This window comes from Brachyistius frenatus, unplaced genomic scaffold (assembly GCF_029030835.1).
Source record: "Brachyistius frenatus isolate BFR_SWC_R1_liver_20210118 unplaced genomic scaffold, ASM2903083v1 Contig_33, whole genome shotgun sequence".
NCBI lineage: Eukaryota > Metazoa > Chordata > Actinopteri > Embiotocidae > Brachyistius > Brachyistius frenatus.
Window position 1 is genome coordinate 3,805,280 of NW_027210632.1, and position 15,654 is coordinate 3,820,933.

At 44.4% G+C, this 15,654-nt stretch overlaps 1 protein-coding gene across 1 annotated transcript in view; it reads right to left on the reverse strand.

Moving 5' to 3' along the window:
• The window catches only part of LOC138621865 (uncharacterized), a 39,938-nt gene that overhangs the window by 10,656 nt on the left and 13,628 nt on the right, over positions 1-15,654 (reverse strand). The window contains exons 3-6 of the mRNA XM_069700188.1: positions 12,918-13,086; positions 9,788-10,261; positions 8,102-8,626; positions 3,772-3,918 (exon numbers count right to left, since the gene is read on the reverse strand). Coding sequence (XP_069556289.1) covers positions 3,772-3,918; positions 8,102-8,626; positions 9,788-10,261; positions 12,918-13,032 — 1,261 coding nt within the window. The 5' untranslated portion in view covers positions 13,033-13,086. The remainder of the gene's footprint in view (positions 1-3,771; positions 3,919-8,101; positions 8,627-9,787; positions 10,262-12,917; positions 13,087-15,654) is intronic.

The following is a 15,654-nucleotide window of genomic DNA, read 5'->3' on the forward strand; positions in this document are numbered from 1 at the left end:
TTGACGCCCTGGGAATGAGAACAAGCCGAGTGCTCAGGTATCACAAAAATCATTAGGATCCATCCTCTGACGACCACGAATGCCTTCAACAAATTTCATGACAATCCATCCGAAAGGTGTCGAGATATTTCAGTCTGGACCAACCAACACTGCCATTAAACAAAAACAAAGCCTCATTGGAATGACGTCCAACCTAAATGTGCGCTCAAAAATAGAATAATTGAAAAAGTATAATATCATCCAAAGAGATTAAAATATCTTTAATGTAATAACAGATGAAAACATGTCTCAACTGCTGACCTTTGAGAAATAATAACGCAGAATTGGCCTGAATGATTTGTTGAACTGGATTATGAAATTACGCAACTCCAAACCCTACACCTCAGAGACCCCCCCCCCCCCCCCTCCACCCCCCCCCCCTTCCCGGCTCCAAAGTTCTCACCGTCACACCCAATTAAAAGTGGATCAGTGACAGTGTGGCTCATTGCCCATGCAAATCCCCGGCCCACGCTGGCTGGGTGTGGAGCTGCCATTCCTATCCGAGGGGATTTCACACAATACGGTCGACTGCGAGTATCCCTGCTACGTTACACACACACACGCACACACACACACACACACACACGCACACACGCACACACACACACACACACACACACACACGCACACACGCACGCACGCACGCACGCACGCACACACACAGAGTTTCACCAACAATATCTCAGAGCCGCAGAAAACCTCTACATTTCAGTTTGTCTTGATTGGGTTACGCAATATGTCCGGTCTCTCTCACACGCACACACACACGCACACACACACACACACACACACACACACACACACACACACACACACACACACACACACACACACACACACACACACACGCACACACACACACACACACACACACACACACACACACACACACACACACACACGCTCTTCTGCGAGGTGTTTTCAGTTGGCAGATCAAACGGGTAAAGTAATCCCTCAGGTGAGAAAAAAGGAACTGTTGCCTCCGCTGATAAATGAAGGAGTCGTTGAGAGGAAATCCCTGGGATAACTGCGGGTGTGACATAACGTGGCGGGACACACTTTCAGTTAGGCCGGGTTATTAGTCCGTCATTAAACAGAAGTAGCCGCGAGATTGAGGGACACTCAGCAAACACGCGGTGGCAAATAACAAATGACTAATCCTGCGATCTAAGGTGTGGGACACACGAGTTACCACCCGCGGAGGCTCACGCAGACACACACTCCTTCCCGTAGTTTATAATAGTGTTTCCTGTGAGTGACATATCCAGAAATCACAGAGTGCAACATCAGTGAACTTCACGTGTCCCGAGACAAATGCACATTTTTCAGGTTATACTTTAAAGCGGAGTTAACAATTATCTTTGTTGTGGTTTTAATTGTGACTTCATCAGTCAATTGTAAAGTTGGTGAAATGTGAGAAATTAGCTTGTTTGTGCCAACTAACAGTCCAAAATCTAAAGATGTTCAGTTTATGATGATTTTTAACTGGAAAAAAAAAGAAGAAAATCCTCAGATTTGGAAATTAGATCCTGAGATGTCACCTAAAAGAAATTAAATGTTTAATCAATTATCAAAATGGCTGCTGGCCAATTTTCTAATTAAACACCTTATTGACTAATAATTTACTCAACGGTGTTAAAATAGTTTGTTTTATACAGTAGCTAAGATCAAGTCCTCACCCCGCACTGGCCAAATTTTTTAATATTGTAGAGTTTATTTTGGGCTTTTTAACTTATCTTTTGGGGGTAATTTCATACTTTTATTGGACAGTGACAGAAAAGAGATGAGCCAAAAAAAACACCCACGTTTTATATCGTTGCGGGTTTTTGCGAAGTCAAAACGTGACTCAACTTTTGGTGAGAAGAAATCTAGAAAGTCAAATCAAGTCTTTGGAAAGTCAAGTATGAAGTTAGTCAAGTCTGAAGTTCTCAATTTAACAAATTTGAGCTCTTCTGTTTGGTGTTCCTAATTGTGCAGGTGCAGTAAACAGAAGGTCTTTTTCAGTTATTGGTGTCTTTTGTGTTTAAAACTTGTTTTTTTTTTAACTTGATGAGTACCCTCCTCATCCTCTGTGTGAAGCGGAGCACCACAACTGTATCTCATTGTCCTTGAGTCCTTTTTGTTCATTTAGGCCTTTTTTTTGTTTTGTTTTTTGGAAGCTTAATTCATGTACTTTGTGTTTGCATGAATTTATTTTCAATGCCTTGCAGGTTTTAACACCACGTATTTGGAGATGAAATCCTGCTTTCAAAGTTCTGCCGCTTTGAGATTTAGTATTAAAATACATCTGTGTTTTCTGCAGACATCCTGCTCAGTGAAGCTTTAAATCAGCCACATCCTATACAAATGTAAATTGTGCTTCATGTCCATCTCTGATAAAAATCAGTCTGAAGCATTAGCTCACATTTGGCAGAGCTTCTGGCCTCATTTTATCACTCCGGTTGCCGTGGCAGCGGCCGCCCTGATCCTTCCACATCCTCGGGGCAAAGGTCGCCGGGGTCAGACAGAGGTTCGGGTCAAGCAAGCAGGTTAAACACCTTGTCAGGGATTAGCGGGCTATGAGGGAGGTGGAGGAAGTCTTCATTGGCTCATGTCTCTTTCTGCAGCTCACTGGACCGACTGCAGGACACACACATGCTATCTAACGCAGGCATGCACACACACATCACATTTACTACGCCTTTTGTTGGGCCGATACAAAGACCTGACACAGTGAGTGCTCAGATAAGCCAATCTGTGTCTGTAACAAGGCAGACGTCACAGAGGAAGGAGAGCATGTCTAATTGAGACATTACTGGGAGCCACGCAGAAATGCAACAATAAACAAACGTGACATTTTAGGATTTTTAATCACATATGGACTTTTGTCCTTCTGTCACAATATGATGACAGAGAAAGCCGGGATAAAGTCGGGCTGAATTTCCAAACCTGTGAACTGCAAAACAACGTGAAGTCAAAGAACACGAGTAGAATACAATGACATAATGATGAATTTGTTATAAATTAGGGTTTAATGAAATTCAGACCCTCAAATGTGAGAATTTATTACTTTCCCCCATTTTATATTGTAAATAAAATATTTCAGGTGTTGGGCTATTTAACTTAAAAACCTCAAAATATCACCTCAGGTTGGCGCAAGACGAAAAGGCAGAGGATGACCAGAGTAAGCAGGGTGTATCATGTAGGGACCATGAATGTCTGTGCCAAAAATTATGTGAATCCGTTAAATATCTTTTGAGACATTTGACCAAAAAGAGAAGTCAGGCTGTTACGTAAATCTGAGGGGTAGATCATCTGAGGACCATGAATGTCTGCACAAAAATTCGAGGCAGTATCAAAATCTATATCAACCTCACGATGATGCTATCAGAAAAGTCAGAGGATTACTAAAGTCAGTAGGACATATCTTCTGGGGATTATGAATGTACGTACCAAATTTCAAAAGGCAATCGGTTGAATATTTTCTTAAGACATTTCACCAAAATGAATCAAATTTCAACCTCACGGTGTTGCTAGAAGAAATGTCGGGGGACTACCAAAGTGAGTAGGGTATATCGTCTGGGGACCACGAATCTCCGCGCCAAAATCCATGGCAGTACGTCAAATACGAGATATTTTAGTCTGGTGGACCTGAGCAACACCGCACAACTCGCATGGCTAGAAATGGCAACTTGATTGAAAAGTGTTACGTTGCTGCTCGTGATGTTGTGCGAGCGTTACCTGTGTCGTTACCTGTGTCGGGTGACGGGCAGCCCGAAGAGTCTGCCGGCGTGTCCAGAGACCGAGAGGAAGCTGACAGCGGGGCGATGGCCTCCAGTTCATCAAACATACGAGAGCGAGTGCAGCTGAGCTCGGAGCGGGGGGATGCCGCTGAGCGTCCTGCAACGGCACAGAGTGGGTGTTTTATGATGATATCGATAATGATGATGAGGACTAAATGTATTTTTAATGATACACGTGGGCACAGTGGGATGCTGAATTAGAAAATAATACTGCAGGACACAGTAAAGAAGTGCGTGATAACGACAAAGAAAAATGTGAGCGCTAAATGAGACGACTGCATCGGGAACATTGTGTTATCTGATGTTACGATCCTTAAATGTTTGTTCACACCAAAACAAATAGACTGTTTAAAAAGATAAGAGGCCTTGATTTTCTTAGTAAGCTAAATAGCTGTGGCCCAGAAACAGATAGCTTAACTAGCCCATAAGATTATAATGTTTTTACACCAGTTATTTTGTGCAAATTTAACAAATAAGATGTAATGTGTAACTTAATGAGCTTTAGAGGTTCTTCGAGGCACACTGGACAGAGCCAGGTCAGCTGGTTCACACCACAATCAGTCTTTATGCTAAATTAAGATAGCTTCCTAGTGGTAGCTTCATACAGTTACCACATGAAACACAAAACAAACATCTTATTTAGGCTCTTTTCCAAAACTATAAGCAAAAGTTTATAATGGAAACTACAGTATTTGACAAAAATAATAATAAGGGTACGTGTTAAACTTATATTATAGAAAGTTTTGCCACTATCTTCTGCAGATAAAATATTTTTGCAGTTAAGGGCAGTCTCAAATTAGGCATTTACATATATATATATATATATGCAGATATTAGTGTGGTATCATTATCCCATCTATCAGAAAGTTTTCCCAAAACGTTAAACTATTCCTTTAAAGAGATAACCGGATTTTTTTTTTTTGTGTGCTTATTTTAAGAATCAGAACAACAGTATCACAGTATTAATATACAGTATGTGTACAGTGTTTTGTAAAGTACTGGTTAGTTGGGTCATTTCTTTCATACATGTTTGGCAGACTTTTTTTAATTCATTGCTGGAAGAAAAAAAAAGAGATACAACAATAACAGTAATAAATCATAAAATTGTGAGTGAACTGTTATATTTTGAAAAGGAGTTTTGATGGATAACTGATGAGAGATTCACTGAAACCTCCAGCTAAAGACAACAAAAACTCCTGCAGGACATATTCTGATTCAACTATCAGCCTCTTCTATCTTGGCTGGATGTTGTCGTCGGCTTGGTTAAAGCCCGTCCCTTCAGGGCGTTGCACCGACAAGTGGACAACTCCAAAACACAAAACCCAGGACGTCCGTGAGTGAGCCCCCCACCGGGTGAGGAGCAGAGACGCCGTTAGAGTTAGGCCTGGGGGGGGCCAAAGCAGTCTCATCTCACCTTCAATAAACACAGGGCAAGACAATCTCCCCTAAAGCCCTCATTACCACAGACGGTACAAACTGTCAGACTAATTACGTATCTGCTCTCAGACCGTCAAAACAAAAGTGTTTCACTTCGCGTGGTTCAGAAATCAGAGGATTAAGCGAGTGAAACAGTTTCACTGGGTGGTGGGTTTTGTCGTCGCCCTGAAAGAGGCTTGTCGGGGGCTTTTCTCACATTAGAAATGCAGAACAGCTTGGCCCGGACAAAAGGATAATATATACAGAGGCTCTAAAAAAAGAAGGGAAAAAGGCAAACTCAGCTCCTTCGGGTCGGCCCACATAGACGGGTATAAATGTACACATGAAGCCACCCTCACGCAAGTCAAGTGTGTGAACAACGCGGCGCGCGCACCGCTGCACTATTGTGCACTTGAGCGGCTCGGCGCTCTACTCACGCGGGACAATGGAAGGACTTGACTTGACACTTCAAAGCATATTGCTGCTGTCAACTCAGCTGTCATTCTCAGCCGACGAGGGCCGTAGTGAGTCGGGGCGAGTTTTTCGGGGAGGTTAAGGGTGGCGGTGGCGGTGGAGGGGTGGGGCGGTGGGGGCTGGGGGTGGGGGTCAGCGGTTTTGATTTGACAGAGCCGGAGGAGGACAAACGCCTCCTCTGTGTGCCTGTGGCCCTCCTTTCCCGGTCACAGCGCCAGGCTGAACGGCCCTCCGAGCGTAGAGGCCAGGCCGGGCCGGGACAGTGGCCCCGCTTCATTGTCGGGGACAGTTAAACTCTGGACATGTTGCTCAAAACAGGTCAGCTTGGGGTCACTCTGTGGACCGGTGGGGATCTGAGAAAAACCATGTTGGGGGTCATAAAGGGCTGAGTGAGACAAGGAGAGTCCCTGGTGCCATATTCAGGACCACACTGGGGTTAAAACGCCTGATTTGCTGCTCCGGATACGAACCAACTCATCCACAGAGGCCAGTTTTCTCACTTGAACACCAAGAATCTCTCTACAAAACTTTAAAAAATAAGAATAATTTAATTTCAGTTCACAACAACTTTATTTTTAGCAGCGATATCACAGGTTTTGCACGTGCAGACTGAAAAAGTTCACAAAGGTTTTCTAAGTCCATCTGGCAGCACGGAAGTCCTTTTTCCAAATGTGATTTAAGTGTGTAAAAGTTGGGGGACATATTATTTCCTCTGAAGATAATATGAAACTGCAGAAGTCTGAAACTCTTTGGATGACTAAAAACATGCAACAATGCACACATGGGAATGTGAGTATGTTGTGGGAGGCTTCAGGTAGCGGTGACACGTGAACCATAATCTGGGCGAGGTTGGTTTGAGTGACAGATCTGTACGTTTTCGTATGCAAAAACGAAATACCTACCTAACCTAATACCCGACTGCGAATATTTTGTTTAACAGCGAGGCAAATTTTGCAACGGTTGTTAAAAAAAAGGGGTTTGGATAGATTCGTTTCAGCTCCTTCTTAACAGAAATATTGGATTCAACATCATCCAGCGATGATGATGATGATGATGATGATGACCTTGTCCTGCATCTCCTCACTCAACTAAAGAAGAAGAGGAGATTTTTCGTTGCCTCGGCTGTGTAAGGATTTCTCAAAATGCCTACAAACACGGGCAGGTTAACGGTGTTTGGAAGGAAAACCGAGCAAAGTTGTCTGTTTGTGAAAATGCATCACAGATTATAGACCAGCTGTGGGGGCTCAACTGTGTCTTCAAGTAGTTGTAGGACCGAAAACATCGAGTTTACCTCCAAATAACGAGATTTAGATCATCTGACCAAACTGTTGCCTTGTTTCCAACCCGTCCACCGGCTGTTTTTGTTTTGAATGAGAAGCAGTGCGCATCATAACTGATGGAAACGACGTCTAAACCTGCAAAAAGTCGAGACCGCGGCTGTAACAAACTGGAATTATCTTTGAGGCTTTGCACGCTGCCACGCTGAGGCCACATTGAACTTGAATTGCCTCCATCTGTGGGGGGAAATAAATGAAGCGGTGACACTCGCTCTGTGTCTGCCGTGAAGAGAACAGCGTGCTCCGATACAGCGCGGAGGCCCCGCCCCCTCCACCCCCCACCGCCCCCTCTGCCCGACGCAGCACGGCGCCACACAGAGAACAGTAGATGTCTCTGATGGAAAGGAGAAAATCCCTACACAATTTCCACATTGTTTGCTTTCTTTCATAAAGTTCCTGGAGAAGTCAGATGTCAGTGGCCCCGTCCTTTATCCCCATTGGGAACGGTAAATTAGTGGCCGCAGGAAAGCCACGGAGGTATTCTATTGTGGCCGTCCTCAGCAGTGTTCTGCCATCAGCGAGCGGCGGTCGGTGTGGATTTATGACCATCGGCTACACGTCTCCCTCTCAGAGCCCCGGAGAATAGTAAAGGCATTGGGGGGGGGGGACCGAGGCTGAGAGGCAGGGCACACGAGGTAGGGACCCTGGCTCCTATTGTTGGGGCCTCGCGCCTTTGAACAGGGAATCAAACGGTACCAGCTTTTCAACAAAAGCCCTCCTTTTCTATCGCTGATTTAGAGGAAAAAGAAAAGCTTTCTGCGTTATTTATTATGTGGCGTGAGGAGGAGGAGAAGGAGGAGGAGGAGGAGGAGGAGAAGGTGGGGAAAAAAACAGGCCGACAGCGAGGCTTTCACGACGTGCCGATGGGGGCAGGAGCATCTGAACGCCTCACCGTGGAGGGCCAGCTTTTGATTTCTCTGTCTGGCCTATAATCTCTTTGTCTCCGGGTGGATGTCCAGCCATGTTCGGGACCATAAAAGAAAAAGCGGGGTAGGAGGAGGAGGAGGAGGCTGTGAATGGTCCATATGTGGCCGGCAGAGATAGTTTTCTCACCTCTGATGGGGGAGATGGGAGGCAGCACGGGCCAGCGGTGGGACTCCAGCCGGGACGCCGGAGGAGAAGGGGTCAGCTTTGCTCCCGACCCCGAGCGGCGAGCGGTCCAAAGTGGACTCGGGCAGGAGGACCAAGTGGCGGAAGGAAAAGCCGGCGTAGCGCCGCCTCGATGAGAATCCAAAGACGGGTCGATACCAGAATCGACGGGTTTCTCTGGGTGGAGATTTTCTGCCGCGTCGGTGGTTTGGCTGCTGCTCAGAGGTCCGTCTGAATTTAGAGAGACGGCCGGCGTTGGGCGAGGCGAGAGGGGTTCAGTTTGACCTGAAGGTGGCTCGTAGAGCGGCGGGGTGGAGGTGGAGATGGAGGTGGAGGTGGAGGCTGAGGTGGGGGTGGTGGTGTTGTTGAAGGATTGATGGAGGTTTGATGCTGCTGGAGGGTGAGAAGTCAGAGGTGACTGCTCCACTGGTGAAGGTTGGGGTGGAGAGAGACAAACGCTGCCCTCTGGATCTGAGTCCCCGATATCTGCTGTGAAAAGACAGAAGACAGTTAGGGGGAATTTTCTATCAAAACACTGTTCGATACCTGAAATCATGAAGTCAACAGTGAGAGCCGAAACTTTTATCATATCAGCTCGCTGTGATTTGCAGAATGAGATTATTTTCTCCAGTTAATTCTGACACGTTTCACAAATCAAAACAACTTTTATTTTTGTGACCCGTGAACTTCACGGGACAAATTTATCTGCAACCACAGATGTATTTTTCTCTTTCTTTTTTTTTTTTTTTCCTGGGAACTGACTCTTCTTGAGCTGAAACGCCAGATGGAAATTTGACCCAAGTGGACACACGACGAAGCAGTTAAATTCATTAATTTCATATAAAATAAGTTGTTTATGTTTTTGTGAGCTCGACTGCTTTGGAAAAAGGTCACGTCACTCAGATTGTGATTCTGATCGATACACAGAAACAGAGTGGGATGACTGCTCCATGGTTGTTCACTTATGTTGCCATGGAGATGCCCCTCTCAGTCCAATCTGATCAAGCCACACCCGCCTGATGAAGCTGATGTGCTGAGTGTTACGTAAAATACACACATAATTTAAAAAATGTATCTAAAAGTCTTAAAATTTAGGAATTATGGAGGCGCCTGAGTCACATTTTGACTCATACTAGAAATATTATTTGCATGACAACATTTGGTGAGGAAGGCTCAACACTGACATGTTATCACCAGAGAAAAGAACAAAACTGTTCATTTTACTACAATAATAAGTAAATGAAAAGTTGTTTTTGAACATGCTGTAAAGACTTCTACACTACGGAGCTTCCTTGCTTAACAAATTCAACCAATTTGAATCCACAACATTGTACATTAATGCTAAATAACAAGTAGTCAATGAAGTGAAAGAGAAAATGAATCAAGAACATCATTTAAATGACTGTTTAAATCTATTGTGAAGCAAAAGATGGAACATATTCTTCATAAATATTAGATCATATTATGATTAGGTTAATAAATGTTTGAATTTGGGGCTTTTGAAGACATCAAATTAAGATTTGGCAACTTGTTTTGTCATTTTATAGATTAGAAAAACTGAATTGTGGATGAATAAATAACAAAAACAATCATTAGCTGAAGTCCTGAGGTGAGTATGAGGGAGGCTCACTGACACTATGAAGGTTTTACCAATGCTTCGATCGCACAGGACGCTGCTCCTGCCGCTGGAGAGGTCAGTGCTCCGACTGAACAAGCTGGAAGGTGGACGACTAAAATCTGACAGCGACCCGAGAGAGAGGGAGCTCGGGGACGCCGAGAGCGTCGACCCAGGAGGCCCGAGGCTCGGCTCCACCGCGGCAGGTTGGTCCTCCTTATCCCCCTCGGAAGCTTTATCTTGTTTCTGAGGAGGAGGAGGAGGAGGAGGAGGAGGAGGAGGAGAAGGAGGAGGAGGAGGAGGAAGAAGGCAGGAGGGAGATGCTGAGACGGTGTCCGACTCGCGTTGTCGTCTCTCGGAGTCAGAGTGAGGGGTGGTGCGGTGGGGCGGTGCGGGATGCAGGGTGGAGGGCGGTGGAGCAGCAGGGAGCCGGAGACACGGGACGACGACTGCAGAGCGTCTTCCTGCTGCCAAACCCGTCCGTCTGTCGGGACCGAGGTGGAGGTGTCCTTCAGTAAAGACAAAAACAAAATGCATCTCAATCAAAGTGCTTCTATTAAACTGCCTTTAAATCAGGAGTTTGACTCCAGGACACGTCCAGATCCGTTTTTCTATTCCTGAGAGGTCACCGCGGCGCGGGGTCGTCTGCTCGGGACATTTTGGTTCCCACTTTTCCTCCCGTCCCGAAGTAAACACTTGTTCCCCTGCTGAGTGGGTCGGCCTGCCAACAAAAGGCAGCGAGAAAATCGCCCCGCTGGAGCAGCTGCCTGTTTCCCAACTCGATATTCACAATGGTAATCAAGACCTGAGGGCAGCACACACACACACACACACACACACACACCACACACACACACACACACACACACACACACACACACACACACACACACACACACACACACACACACACACACACACACACACACAGGCTTCAGTATTCACCGGCGAGGTCTCTCACAGGCGTCCCAAAGAACTGTTCGTGGTAACAAGTGTTTGGAGGACACCAGCAGAGGTGGGTTGATTATTTAAGATGAATAACGATCATCATCACTGCAGGATGTCTCTGACAATGAGACTCACTCTCTGTGTGCTTCTGACCACGCTATTAAAAAACAAAGTCTACCCACAATGAGAGACGACAAGTTTCTCCATGTTTTGACACGCGAGTTGTTTATGAAAGCTGAAAAAGAAAAGAAGCTCAATAGATCGATTGATTTTAACATTAAGAAAAACTGAACAGTCCACAATACACCACAAAAAGCTTAAAACTTCCCCTGCGATAACGCAGATATATAAGAAATCACAACTTTTCTCCACCTGTTTAAAGTTTGAATGACGTTTCCAACCCAAAAGATGACAGAGACAGAAAGAAGCTCGGTGATCTGTAATAATTTTTTTTTTTTTAAAGATTAAACTAAAAATGAATCAATCTTTCCTCCAGTCACGCTCACTGAGATGGAGGAGCTTCACGATACGAAAACTATATTAGTTTGTTAGTAGACGTTTTTCTTTTTGAATTCAATCATCTTGGAGACAAAAGCCTCAATAAAGCTCAATTTTTTTCACAGAAGCCTATTAACACTGTATAAAGTAGAAGATTTGATTAAACTGGAAGAAAACAGAAGACTTTTTATGTATTTTAAATATTAGATGGATGTAAAACCTGATCGGACATCCAAAGAAAAGGACTGGACTGCTTTCATGACACCTAAGTGGTCACTGATTTTCTGCAACTCAATTCTTCTCATCAAGGAACTCTCTGTCAATGTTGATTTATTCATTATCAAGTCGATAAAATGTCTATAAAAATGAGCTTTGGAGACGTCTTACAGTTACGAATGTTTTCACCAAACATGAAAATCTGACAAAATCCGCCGATTATTTGCATTTGAAAAGCTGAAACTGTGGATTTCTTCGGGGCATTTGTTTTCTGAACAAATCACAACAATCACAAATCAGCGTCACATTTAATGAACAGCTTCTTCTTCTTCCTCCCATCATCTCCCTTTCTCCTCTACATTTCCTTTCACCACTCTAAGATTCTCTTCCACAACTTTCAAATCCACCCAGCGACGCCCATTTCCTCCCTCTCCTCCTATTTTTTTTTTTTTGTTGACCACTGTGTGTGTGTGTGTGTGTGTGTGTGTGTGTGTGTGTGTGTGTGTGTGTGTGTGTGTGTGTGTGTGTGTGTGTGTGTGTGTGTGTGTGTGTGTGTGTGTGTGGTAGTAGTAGTAGTGGTGGTGGTGTTGGGGTGGAGGGTGTCAGACAATCTGCTCTTGTTTCCTGGGGATCTGCCACCAAGAGGAGTCAGCAACGGGGGGATAAAGAGAGCGCTGGAGAGCACATTTCTGCACTGCCTCCTCTTTACAAAGCCCCGCCATTCCCATCTGTTGTACACACACGCACGCACACACACACACACACACACACACAGTGTACATGAGGTGGTGTGTGTGCTGATGTGCATGTGAATGACATGTGTCAGAGCGCACAGCCGTGGTGTTGGGCGCAGCACGTTTTCTTCAGGGAGGAGGGTGAAGGACGATTGTGAGGGAGCCGAACACCATATGGTAGAATAATTAGTATTAGACCCCAGAGCTGAGAAATGACCCCCCCCCTCTCTCCAACCCCTCCTCTCCTACACACACACACACACACACACACACACACACACACACACACACACACACACACACACACACACACACACACACACACACACACACACACACGCTGAAAGCAGTGCCCTGCTGTGGAGCCGAGGTGTGCGCCGGTGAGAAATGCCTTCACATCAGAGGCCGGGGCTCTGAAAGGAGCAGCGGTTCTCCCTCCACCCTCCCCTCCGCCTCCTCCGGCACCGGGGCCTTTCACTCCCTCCTCATGACCACCAGGAGGGCGGCGCTGTGGGCTACTTCCTCGCCACAGAGGAGAGGCGAGATTTGAACATAACCAAACACAAGCAGCAGAGAGAGATTAAGAGCCGACGACGAGCCCGGTGGCCTCCGGTGCTCAGGAGAGGAAGAAAAAGAGAGAGAGAGAGAGTTGTGAATGAGCCAAGCTGTGAGGTTGAAGGAGTCACCCCCCCCCCCGGTGAGGCTGTAATGGTGTGAAAGCAGCAGGTGTTTTTATTATTATTATTATTATATTATTGATCAGACTCACCCTCCAGCGTTCGGGTCTGTGGAGCAGCAACACTGTGAGGTTTCTGCAGCTTCCCCTCAGACGGCGGCTGCAGTCTGGACCTGGAGGTCAGGAAGTCCTCAGGACGAGCTCTCATGTGAGACAGGAAGCGAGGACACACAGAGGGACAAGGATGCGGACGGTCGTGGACCTGCAAGAGAAAACGAATGGGAATATTTTTAGATATGGTGCAAGACAGAGCCGGAGAGACAAACTATTTTTTATTATAATAAATGATGTCTTATTATCAAACGTTCTTATTCCTTTTTCAATTAATAAAAACTGATTCAAGTAAAAGTACCTAAGGAAAAAATATATAAAAATAATGATAATAAAATTAATTAAATCTGGTCAAATAAGATTAAAAAATTCCTTAAAAATTCAAATAAGAAAAAAAACCAGATTAATAAAAAATAATAAAAAATCCGAAAATTACTAAGAAAAATTCCACAATTACAATTAATATTATTTATATAAAACTGACAATTAGAAAATGCAAAAAAGAATATAAGATTAATACAAAAATTAACAATAAAAAATAGACTTGATTTAAAAACAAATATACAAACATTTGAATAAATTATGAGAATTTTCCTCTGACTTAACCTACCGCATTAAAATAAATATAATATTTTCTCAAATCAAATGTTCTCTAATAAATCAAGACATAAAATAAAGAGCTAAAGATAAAAAATAAATGTGATTGAAAATAATCTTAATTAGATTGTATCCATGTTGTTGAATGTAGCGTTCAATTAATGTAAACAGCAAACAAAGTAAAAAAAAAGATTAAAGTTACAGCTGCAACTGAAATGCATCATATAAGCTCCTCAATATGCAAAATAAAAGTCCCACTGAGAAACGTTTCCTCTGCATCTTCCTACAAAATAAAAGGCAGAGAGAAACCCTGCGGTGCTGAATGAGGAGGAGAATTCAAATGATGCATGGTGCCACCGCTGCCCCCTTGTGTCGAGAAACGAGATCGGCGCACAGCTCAGCGGCTTTCTCCTCCAAACACCCCTGAACCTGACAGGAGAGGAGGCAGAAAATGACCTCGAGGGTGATCAAACTCTTTGGCGTACACATGCAGGGAGACACGGGAGATAAAAGCTGGTCAATATTGAAAATGTGGAGTCTGAGTGCAGCACGCCGACCAGTGAAGAGCAGCCTCGGGGACTCATCGAGTCACTCTGTGGCCTTCAGAGAGCAAACAGTCGTAATAAACGGCCCGTGTCAGCAGGGCTTTTTATTTACCTTGGATTTAAGCTTCATTTAAAACAAAGTTCAGCTCCTCAGTCCCTTTTTTATCGCACTATATAAAGACAAGCAGACAAAAAAAACGCAGAGGTACAACATCTGTGTGAGTACAATGCTGCAGACAGAGGGTGAGGAAAGGGGGAGGGGGGGTGGAGAGTGTGTGTGTGGGGGGGGTGACTGTCTGTGACTCACACAGGGAGGATCAGCTTTTAAATCCCCTGCACCATCTCCACTGAGTCCGCTCCTCTCAGATGTGGAGGCTTTAAAGATTTGCATTCTTGTGATGTAAAGAGGGTAGAAAACGCTCCTCTTCCTCCCCTGCGGCCTCCTTCGTCACTCGGGCCCGTCAGAGGAAAAAAAAAACACACACACCGGGGGGACTCGAGGAGGTGCTTTTTGTGAAAGCTCGACCGTCATCACACACAGGTGACCTTCAGCGGGAGCAGGCCCGGGCACGACCGTCTGCTCCGTTAAAAAAAAAAAAAAAAAAAAAAACACGCATGAAGCTGTTTTCAATGCATCCAAACACGCGAACACGGTCACGCATGCAGGACGCAGCTTCACACACACACACGCGCGCGCACACGCACGCACACACACACACACACACACACACACACACTCACGTTTCTGGAGGAGAAAAGAGGAGTTCACGCAACATCAATGCTGCATCCTTCTCTACTTCCTGCTTTTTCTTTAACTGAATGATGTCACAGCCAAAACTTCACCGTGAAACTCTAATTTTATTCTGTTTTAGTTGATGTTTTTTTTTTTTTTTTCTATTTTTGGGTGTTTTTAACATCATTTTGATAAATTTCTGCCTCATGTAAAGCACTTTGAATTTCCTCTGCATTTGAAAGGTGCAAAAAAACAACTTATCTTTACACATCTGGATCAAAATCACCACAGGAGCCATAATGTATAATTTTTTTTTATCTTTCAACGAGGATAATTGGATGATTTGTAATGAAAAAAAAATCACTAAAACAGATGCTTGTTTTTGTGTTACATGGAAAATGAGGTAAGTTTGACTCCTTATAATTCATTAACATTTTGCCAATTAGTTATAGTTACTGATGCCAGAAACAGATTCATGTGAAAGGATGTTTCTGCTTGTGTGTGGAGAGTCAAGGTTCATTCTTGACCTCGTCAAAACCACGTCACCACCCGGCTGTTCTCATCCACACGGCGTCAAATACTGACGCTTTGTTAAAGTGTCACAGAAAAACCGATAAGGAGACTGAAGTTCAAGCCCTTGAGGGAGCAAAAGTCTTCTTTTGAACTTAACGTCCATCCATGCGTCATGTATACCCGCTTTTTCCTGAACAGAGTCACAGCGGGGGCCAAACTTTATAGAATTGATGTCCAATGTTTCTTTGACTCAAAAACTCATAAAAAAAAAAAAAACACCTCAATGCAGAAAATGTATAAATGTATGCGTCTGTCAGCCAAAGCTGGATTA